This window comes from Cricetulus griseus (genome assembly GCF_003668045.3).
Source record: "Cricetulus griseus strain 17A/GY chromosome 1 unlocalized genomic scaffold, alternate assembly CriGri-PICRH-1.0 chr1_1, whole genome shotgun sequence".
Lineage (NCBI taxonomy): Eukaryota > Metazoa > Chordata > Mammalia > Rodentia > Cricetidae > Cricetulus > Cricetulus griseus.
The window spans coordinates 42,938,056-42,948,607 of NW_023276807.1; the positions used below are offsets into that span (position 1 = coordinate 42,938,056).

The following is a 10,552-nucleotide window of genomic DNA, read 5'->3' on the forward strand; positions in this document are numbered from 1 at the left end:
GAACAAGTGTTTCTTGTAAAAACAACACAGCACCTGATCACCCATTTGTGACCGAACAGTACTTCTGTAATCCCAGGACTAGCTTTGTCCCGATGTCTATCCAAGAGAAAATATCCACAGTAGATTTGATGGAGAGCCTTAGGGAAGAACTCACCTGTTTCATCTGCTTGGACTATTTCAGCGGTCCAGTGACCACCGAGTGTGGGCACAGCTTTTGTCTGATGTGTTTGCTCAAGAGCTGGGAGGAGCATAACACACCTTTATCTTGTCCGGAGTGCTGGAGGACTTTGGGATCCCCTCATTTCCAAGCCAATGAAAGACTAGGGAGACTGGCTAGCATTGGCAGGCAGCTAAGATCCCAGGTCCTGCAGAACGAGGATGAGCAGAGCAGCTGTGGGAGAACACCAGGAGCCAGTTGGGTGTTCTCTGATGATGAACAGAGTGTAATTAATTTCTCAACACAATGTCATGGGATCAACAGGACATATTTCTCAAGCGAGGCTGAGGAGCAACACAAAGTAAGTTGGGTGGCTCACAGTCAATCTTGGAGCACAGAACTGGTTTGATCTCTTAATTCTCATAGTGGCCTCTGTTGGTGACAGCCATAGGCATAGGCATACATCTTCCAGTAGTTCACCACACACTAGCTTGGATCCTGCTTACACTCTTTCTTTGAGAGTCTCAGTCATCTTTCTAGTGACTAGTTTTCCTGATCTTTGCAACACTGGGTACTCTGCTGTTTGCCAAGGGGTTTGTTTCTATTGTAGGAAAAACTCCAGGATATCATCAACCTTTTACGGAAAAAAAAGAAGGAAGCTCAGACCATACTGAATCATGAGAAGGAGCGAGTGATGCTGTGTAAGGTCAGTGTCTGTCTGATGTCTGATCTTGTGTGTGTGGTACCTGGTGAAATGTCAGGGGGAAGGAACATTTTGAGTCCTGCTTTGGGGTTTCCCTGCCTCTGTGTGTTCACCTGGGAAGATCACAGTTCTGCTCAAATTCTCTCAGCACAGGTAGATTGATGTTTCCTTGTTTATCTTCCTGGTCTAGCCTCTGTGATGAATCTGATTAATACTTAAAATATAAGCAACAGATTTGCAAGACAGGATGGAAGCCAGTTTTAAAAATGAGTCTTTCAAATGTTTAGGGAAAAATTGCATGCAGATGAAAGGCAAGTAAAGCGGAAGGGACAATAATGGCAAAATAGTAGATTGAATCATACTGGAACGAATGCCTAAGGTTAGTCACAGATTTGGACTTGAATTGCCTAGTAGTTTAAGCAAAGAATTAAACTTTCAATATGACACAGGGGGAGGTGGCGCAGTGGGTAAAATCAATTGTCATGCAAGCCCGATGACCTGAGTTTGGATATACAGATAAAAACTAGAAGTACAAGTATTTGTAACCCCTTGTTGGAGGCAGAGCCATGACAATCCCCAGAACTCATAGACAGGCTAGCTCGCTATACACAGCAGTGAACAAGGAGACCCTGTCTCTCTCTCTCTCTCTCTCTCTCTCTCTCTCTCTCTCTCTCTCTCTCTCTCTCACACACACACACACACACACACACATACACACACACACACACACACACACACCCATGCATCCATGAGCTATTGTATACTCATGCCCTCAGAGTGAATATTTGAATTTCCCAATAGACTCTGAGGAATTTATTTGAGGCAGGTTCTTTCTATGTATCCCAGGCTAGACTCGAACTGATTTTTTTTTCCCCTGTCTTAGCCCCTCAAGTTGCTGGGGTTTCAGGTGTGGTGTACCACCATTTGTGGCAGACTTTGAGTTCTTTTCTTATTTGTTTTGTTAGTTGTTGTCTTGCTTCATGATTCTGGCTGGCCAGGAACTCCCTTTGTAGATGAACTGGCTGACCTTAAATTTTGCATCCATCCTCCTGCCTCTGTCTCCTGAGTGTTGGGTTTTCCAGTCATCTGCCACCATGCTGGCTTAGATCTAGAAGTTAGGTGCAACTCTGTGATAAATTTCTAGTATGGTATCTGATGCCAAATATTAAAATCAATATTTTAAAACATAATAATATGACTAATTTATATAACATAATAAATATTATATAATTATATAATCATATAACTATGATTATATAATTATATAATATATAACAATCATATGATATTATTTATATAATATAAATAAAATGTCTAATAATGTACATATACATCTTTCATGATTTTTCTCCTTTTAAGTTCATTTTCATAATTTTCCACCTTTTAATTTTAATTTTATTTTCAAAATTTTTCCTCTTTTAAATTTCATTTTATTTTCACCAGGTGTAGTGGCATACACCGTTAATCCCAGCACTTGGCAAAGGCAAGTGGATCTCTGTGAGTTCAAGGCTAGCCTGGCCTGCATAGTAAGTTCCAGGACAGCCAGAGCTACATAGTGAGACCATCTCAAAACAAGCAAACAAACAAACAAATAAACAAAAAACCCCAAAAGACAATTGAAAAAATGTATTTAACTTTACTTTGTGTATTGGTGTGAAGGTATCAGATCTGTTGGAAATGAAGTAACAGACAGTTATGAACTGCTGTGTGGGTGCTGGGAATTGAACCAGGGTCCTCTGGAAGAACAGCCAGTGACCTTAACCACTGAGATATCTCTCTAGCTCATAAAAGACATTTTTTCCATTCATTTATTTAGCTCATAAATAAAGTCATGCACAATTATGATACATAATACAGTATGTTCACAATGGCATGGCTAAATTAAACCAATTAACATGTTATATCACACATATTCATCATTTTTGTTATGAGAACACTTAAAGTATACTATCTCACAACTTTTAAAATATACCTTATTGTTATCAACCATATTTCTCATGCTCTCAGTAGACCTCAAGACATCACAGAGTCCATGCCTCTTGAAAAGACATTTATTTTTGAAATTTTATTTTCATTCAGTGCTGATGACTACATGTCATACTTTTTGATTTGTTTTCTTCATTTCTTGCAGTAGAAGAGACAGTTCTTAGAGTAGAAAATCTGCTGGTGTTGATTATTGTGGACATACCCACTCAGAACTTCACTCTTCATTCATCTTGTCAGTATGTGGTATAGGTGACAGAAGTGTTTCTGTTAGTGTGTGTGTGTGTGTGTGTGTGTGTGACCATGTGTGCTTGTGCATGCTCGAGCATTTATGTGCACATGTGATAGTAGGAGGAGACAAAGACTTGCAAGCAGGTCGTCGTGTCTGAGTACATGAAGATGCACCAGTTCCTGAAGGAAGAGGAACAGCTACAGCTTCAGCTACTGGAGAAGGAGGAAAAGGAGAACATGAAGAAGCTGAGGGAAAACGAGATCCAGCTGACCCAGCAAGTCAGACGCCTCGGCAAAATGATTGGGCGGATTGAGTCCACCAGTCAGAACTTGACTTTAGAGGTGAGGCAAAATTCATTGGGACATTGGGAAAAATTAATGGAAGAAAGGAAATGAGTAGTGGCCCATAGTATTTCAAGTCTTAGGTAATACATATTTTTTGGTATTAATCTGAAAAATTAAGGTCTGTCTTAAAAGGTTTCCTAAAGAACTGATATTCTGGATAAGAAAATTTCTTGAAAAGGAGGAGAGGTGGATGGTGGTGATGCATATCTTTAATCCCAGCTCTCAGGAGGAAGAGGCAGGCAGATCTCTGTGAGTTTGAGGCCAGCCTGGTCTACAAAGCAAGTTCCAGGACAGGCTCCAACTCTGTTTCAGGTGGGGGGTGGGGGGGAGTGAGTTTGATTTCGGGAGAAATCAAACAAGGAAAAAAATACTGTTCACAAACAAGCCCAGGAATGACTGTAGTTTCTTCTGAACCTGCCTGTGCAATCTTAGCTTTGTCTGGTAATTCATTATTTATGTGTAAGCTGCTGGGCATGGTCAATCTGACTTTCTCAAAGGTCTAATGAACGTGAATACTAGTGTCATGTAGCCTAGAGGTGATTGTCATCCCCAAACAGACCTGGGGTAGCCAATAGTTACTAATCAGACCCATGGCAGTTAAGGAGATCTGCTTGTCCTACAGCTAACAGGTGGCAGAACCCATGTACTCTTTGTGCCGTGTCCATGGCCTGTCTTTTCCTACTGCCTCCCTAGGCTATTGCACTCATCAGCATTGTCTCAGTTATGAGCTGTAGGACCCACTTCAGCTTGAAGTTCATTCATTAGACTACAGAGTGCTGTCTAATTTTGTGTCTTCTGAATGACTAAATGATATCAGAAAATAGCATGGGCTTGGTCTCAGCTCACCGGGTCATTTTTCTTTGCTCATCTTTGATTCTGGGACATGACGATAATATTTGGCTTCATTCTGAACAAGGGAAGGCGGCTTAGGAGTCCCAGTTTTCTCTGAGCATATATAGGCAGTTATGGTTGCTAGGGGTGGGAGAGACTTTTTTTTCAATGATGTAGCCACTAGTAAGATGCCCATATTCTGTAAATAATACTTTATCTATGCATCCATAAATAACCCTAATTAAACTCATTGAGTCATCAAACAAGTCATGTGAGTAGAATTGTCAACACGTTGGGAAGATGAAGAGGATGAATAAGAGGATAAGATCAAAATACCTTATTTACATAAGAGTACATCAAAATATATTATGTGCATTTATGAAAATGTCAGGATGTAACCCATTATTATACATAATGAATATGTTAATAATGTTAAAACACATTAAAAAAAGGACTTTTTAAGAGGCATCAAGAGATTGCTTAGTGGGTAATGGTGATTGGTGTCAAGGCTAACCACTTGAATTCTGTCCATGGCTGAGATCCATATGGTTCAAGAACAGACTCCTTTATTGTCCTCTCACCTTCATGACAAAATGCCTACCTTACACCTTACAGATAAGATGCTAATTTTTTAAAATTAAAAGCATGGATGTGAAAAAAATGATCCTCTTGGACAGTGTGAGAAATATGCTCATCATAGACCCATCCCTAGAAGAAGGAGGGCTTTACTCTCCTGTCCTGTCAGTTACACCTTCTCAAGGTGTGCTAGGACCATGGAAGCAGAGTCTGTGAAACCAGCAATAGTCTGTGATGAAAATGGATTCAGTGTTCCATAGTGATTGACATGAACAGCTAGTAACCTTCTTTTCTTTATATCCTTAGGAAGTCAGAGGAGCCATGGATCGGTGAGTTTCCATCATATCTCCAGGGTGTGGCATATGGAGATCTGGTGCCTATGAAATAGTGATGATGTGGGGATGAGTATGTGGATGCTGTTAGGGAGAGATGCCATGGATCACTTGGTTGGACCAGGTCATGTACTATGTGTAAGGAGAGAATGAGACTCTCTTTTCTCTTGGAAGGTGTGAGTCATTGTTGCTTCAATGTCCAGAGACCACCATCACGGAACTGAGCTTATGTCGCATCACCGGGATGAGGGAGATGCTGAGAAAATTCAGCAGTAAGTTCATTTCTTTGTCTGTCAGGCTCTGCTTGTTGTCACAGAGTCCTGGTCTTTTTTTTTGCCACCTTATTCTGTGATGTGTACACACCATCCACATGGCAGACAGTAACCTCATGCAGAGGATCCTGCTTTGTCAGCTCTCTTCCTGTTAGGATAAAAGCCGGGGTTACATTTTTCTGTTTTAATTTTCCTGTGCAGGCAGGCAGTGGGGGTGAGTGTAGTGTGTGTGTGTGTGTGTGTGTGTGTGTGTGTGTGTGTGTGTGTGTGTGTGTGCAGGTGTGTGTGCTATTCAATGGGTCTAGAGGTCACAGGATGACCTTGGTTGTTAGTCTTTGACTCTTTGTTTGAGGCAGGCTCCTCTATTTATCATACCCAGATATTTTGGGAATACATTTGAATAGAAACTAAGTTGGATTGTTATCTGTAATGCTAAACTAATACCATTGTTCAAAGATGGGAGTGTATGTATAGCCTGATGCACATTGGGGTGGAGAGGGTCCTACGGTTACTACGAGCATTGATTGGAGAGGGGTGTGGGCACACAGTGCATGCAGATGAAGGAACTAGAATGCCAAGTGCATAATTACAAGAGGGTGTGTATGGGAATAATTCAGAACCAAATGGGGGCAGGGTTCCCAAACTTGCCTGCTTCAATGGGGGCAAATTATCCTGTCTGGAGTCAGTGAGATTTTGAGGCCTCTCATGTGAGTTCCTTACAGGTGGGTGGAGATGAAGTGCCCCCAGTAGCTCACATATGCTTTATGACATTGTCACTGTGGTGCTAACTTACACAAAGCTGCATTTGACCATGGTATAATGAAAAATAAGAATTATTATAATATGAAATGATTTTGTAAACTTAGTAAAGTTAATCTCTAAGAATTTCAATTTCCTTTTAAATTTATTTTTATTTAATTGTTATGCATTTACTAAACAAGATGTCATATATCCCAGGCTGGCCTAAAACTCCCTATGTAGCCACAGATGATCTTGAATTTTTGATCCTCCTCATTCCACTTCCAAAGTGCTGCCATTACAAGTTTGTTTGACTACACCTGCTTTTGTGCAGTGCTGGGGATTGAACCCAGGGCTTTGTGCAGGTTGCACAGGCATTCTACCAACAGTGCCACACCCCTAGCCCCTCTTTCAAATTTGTTTTATTTCTTTTAAAAAGATTTGCTATTAACTATGTGTATCCCTGGGTGTGGGTGAACATGGATTTAGATACCCGAGAAGGCCAGAGGTGTCAGATCCCCTGAAGATGTTTTTTTTTTTTTCAGGAAATTGTGAGTCACCAGACAGGAATGCTGGGAATACAACTTGGGTACTCTGGAAGAGTATCATGTACTTTAAACCACAGAGACATCTCTCTAGCCCTTGTTATTTATTTATTTGACAGAGTCTTGTTATGTAGCCCAGGTTGGTCTCAAATTTATGGCCATCTTCCTGCTGCAGTATTTCAAGTATTGGGATTACAGACCTGTGCCATCTTGTCTGGATTAACTTTTTTTTTTTTCTCGAGACAGGGTTTCTCTGTGGCTTTGCAGGATGTCCTGGAACTAGCTCTTGTAGACCAGGCTGGTCTGGAACTCACAGAGATCCTCCTGCCTCTGCCTCCCTAGTGCTGGGATTAAAGGCGTGAACCACCACTGCCTGGCCTGTATTAACTTTTAAATTATTATTATTATTATCATTATTATTATTATTATTACGATTATCACAGCATTGGGGATTGCACTCAGGGCCTTGTGGGTGCTAGCCAAGTAGTCTATCCTTGAGCTGTAGCTCTATACAAATTTTTAAAATATTAAATTATTATTATTATTGTAATAATTGAGACAAGGTCTTATGAAGCTCAGGCTGGTCTCCAATTCACTATGTACCTGAAGATGACCTTGAACTCCTACCCCTCTTGTCTCCACCTCCTGAGTTCAGAGATTATAGGCATAGATGGCTGCCATACCTAGTTAGTTTAAATATATATATATATATATATATATATATATGAGTGTATACACACATATACATATATACACAATAAAACTATATTTATACATATGAAAAATTATGACTGCCACAATGATTAAATGCATTAACGCACAGGAAATGATTTGCATTTAGAAGGAGTACAACAACAGTTACCTGTCTTTCTCCTTTCCAAACTGCAGAAATCCTGCTATGGCTAACAGCAAGGGCATCCTTGTACGGATAGATAACCTAAGTTTTAAACTGTCTCATCTAGAAAACCACTTTCCTTATACTTCCAGGCTAACCCCCGCCCCCCATGAGTGTGCAGAATCTCTCTTCACATGACTATTCTATCTCTTCTGATTGCTTTACTGTGTGTTGCATGGGGCAGTAAGAAATGAGCTCAGAGATTCTGCTCTGTTTTTTGTTTATATTTTGAGATGGGAGTCTCATTACATATCTCAGGTTAGCCTTAAAGTCATGGCAATACTCCTGCCTAAGATTTCTAAGGATTGGGATTACTGACATAAAATACCAAGTCTAGCTAGATGCGGACTTTTTCTTTTCCTCTCTCTCTCTCTCTCTCTCTCTCTCTCTCTCTCTCTCTCTCTGACACAGGGTTTCTCTTTGTAGCCCTGGCTGTCCTAGAACTTGCTTTGAGGACTAGTCTGACCTTGAACTCACAGAGATTTTGTCCCTGCATTTCAGAGTGCAGGGATTAAAGGCATGCACCACCACCACCAAGCTGAACCTTTTCTTTTCAAAAGGCTATTTAAATTCATTGAAATTACATTAAAAAAACCTTTTTGCTTATTTTGAAATAGGGTCTTACACTATAAATGAGGCTAGTTTTGAACTCACTATATAGAGTAGTTTGGCCTCAAACTTGATTCAGAAACCAGATATTTCTGTGTAGGCCAGGCTATTCTTCCACTCACCATGTAGTCCAGGCAGGCTTTGAACTCATATACTCTTGCTTTAGTTTTATGAGTGCTGGAAGTACTTGCCTGGATAACACTTAAGATACATTCAAAGAATAATCCTAGCTAGGCTTGGTTGTCATGTCTAAATCCCAGCACTGAAAATGCTGAGGTGGGAGAGAACTGTCAAGTTCAAGGCTCAGCCTAAACTACTTGGTTAGTTCCTGTCTAAAAATCAAATAGTAATAGGACTCATGGCCTGGAGAGATGGCTCAGGAGTTCAGAGCGCTGACTGCTCTTCCAGAGGTCCTGAGTTCAATTCCCAGCAACCACATGTTGACTCACAACCATCTGTGATGATCTAGATCTGGTGCCCTCTTCTGGCCTGTAGCGATACATGCAAGCAGACACCGTATAAATGAATGACTAAATCTTTAAAAAAGTAGCACGACTATCTATTAAGAAGTTAGCTTAAGGACTGGAGAGATGGCTCAGAGGTTAAGAGCACTGGCTGCTCTTCCAGAGGTCCTGAGTTCAATTCCCAGCAACCACATGGTGGCTCACAACCATCTATAATGAGATCTGGTGACCTCTTCTGGTGTTCAGGTATACATTCAGGCAGACAACTGTATACACAATAAATACACAAACAAATAAATGGTAAAAGGGAGGGGACAATCCCTTAAAAAAAGAAATTAGCTTAAGCCGGGCGGTGGTGGCACACGCCTTTAATCCCAACACTCCTGAGGCAGAAGCAGGTGGATCTCTGTGAGTTCAAGACCAGCCTGTTCTACAAGAGCTAGTTCCAGGACAGGCTCCAAAGTCACAGAGAAACCCTGTCATGAAACACTCCCCCCCCCCCCAAAAAAAAAAAAGAGAAGTTAGCTTAAAATTAATATAGACAGGGAGTAGTTTCCAAGGATGTCAAATGACTCATTCCTTTCTCTTCTTGCAGCAGATGTAACTCTAGATCCAGCCACAGCCAATGCCTATCTAGTTTTGTCTGATGATCTGAAAAGTGTGAGACATGGAGTCACCAGACAGCAACTACCTGATAACCCAGAAAGATTTGATCAGTCTGCAACTGTGTTGGGAGCTCAGATCTTCACCTGTGGGAGACACTACTGGGAGGTGGAAGTGGGAAAGAAGACAGAGTGGGAAGTGGGCATCTGTAAGGATTCTGTGATCAGGAAGGGCAATCTCCCCAAGCCCCCTGGGGACCTCTTCTCACTTATAGGCTTAAAAATTGGTGATGACTACAGTCTCTGGGTTTCCTCGCCCTTGAAAGGTCAACACGTCCGAGAGCCTGTGCATAAGGTGGGTGTGTTCTTGGACTATGAGTCTGGACATATAGCGTTCTACAACGTGACAGATGAGACCCTCATCTACAGCTTCCCGTCAACCTCTTTCCATGAAGCTCTCAGACCCATCTTCTCCCCTTGTCTTCCAAATGAAGGGACAAACACAGACCCTCTTGTCATCTGCCACATCTGAGGGACATGCCCTGAGCCTTCAAAGACAAGGGCAAGGACCAGCCTAATGGCTGAGGTGGTTAGAGCATCCAAAGCCTTTACACATCAGACGAACTGAAAAGAAAAAAAGAAAAGAAAATCCTCCCTCCCCAGAGACTTCCCACCAATCCAGTTCTGCAGTGAAGAGTCAATTAAAAATCTATTCAACACCAAGAACAGAAAGCCGATCCCCTGCCTTTAACCCAGTTCGTTACCTGAGCTACCCTGTGTGTGCTGGCCACTCAACATACAGAATGACTATTGTCCTCTTTGACCTGTTGGTCTGTCATAGACCAGTTTTGTAAATACACAGCATTGTTTTCAGCCTGATTATTTGCTTTTCTAGCACTGTGCAGCTTGTGTTCTTGTCTACTATGTGTAGCTTTGTCTCTGTGGCCACCTCATGAGAGAGTTCTTCCATTGAGAGTGGGTGATGGAGTCTTGGGACTCAGCCTCCTTTGGAAAGCTACCTTTTTTCCATGAGGCCTGGAATACTCATCCTCAGGAAGGCTTACAAGTGTATGGTGCAGTTTGTATTTGTTGTGATCATCGTCAGACTATTTATGTTACTATGATCTTAAGAGCCTAGACTTTTCTATAGTTTATTGCAGCTAAAGGTCTGGTTAATGAATGCATCAGCAACGGATGCCAAATGGCTTGGGTTTTAGCTGAGGGTGTCGGCTACACATGGAACTTGCTGAGAGTAGAGGTCTTTTAGTT

At 41.4% G+C, this 10,552-nt stretch overlaps 1 protein-coding gene across 1 annotated transcript; it reads left to right on the forward strand.

The window, feature by feature from the left end:
- Positions 1-92: 92 nt before the first annotated feature.
- On the forward strand, positions 93-9,815 carry Triml1 (tripartite motif family like 1). Its single transcript, XM_027391011.2, has 6 exons — positions 93-518; positions 768-863; positions 3,195-3,416; positions 5,133-5,155; positions 5,333-5,430; positions 9,277-9,815. Exons 1-6 carry the CDS (start codon positions 93-95, stop codon positions 9,813-9,815), a joined length of 1,404 nt encoding a protein of 467 aa, XP_027246812.1.
- The last annotated feature ends 737 nt before the right edge of the window (positions 9,816-10,552 follow it).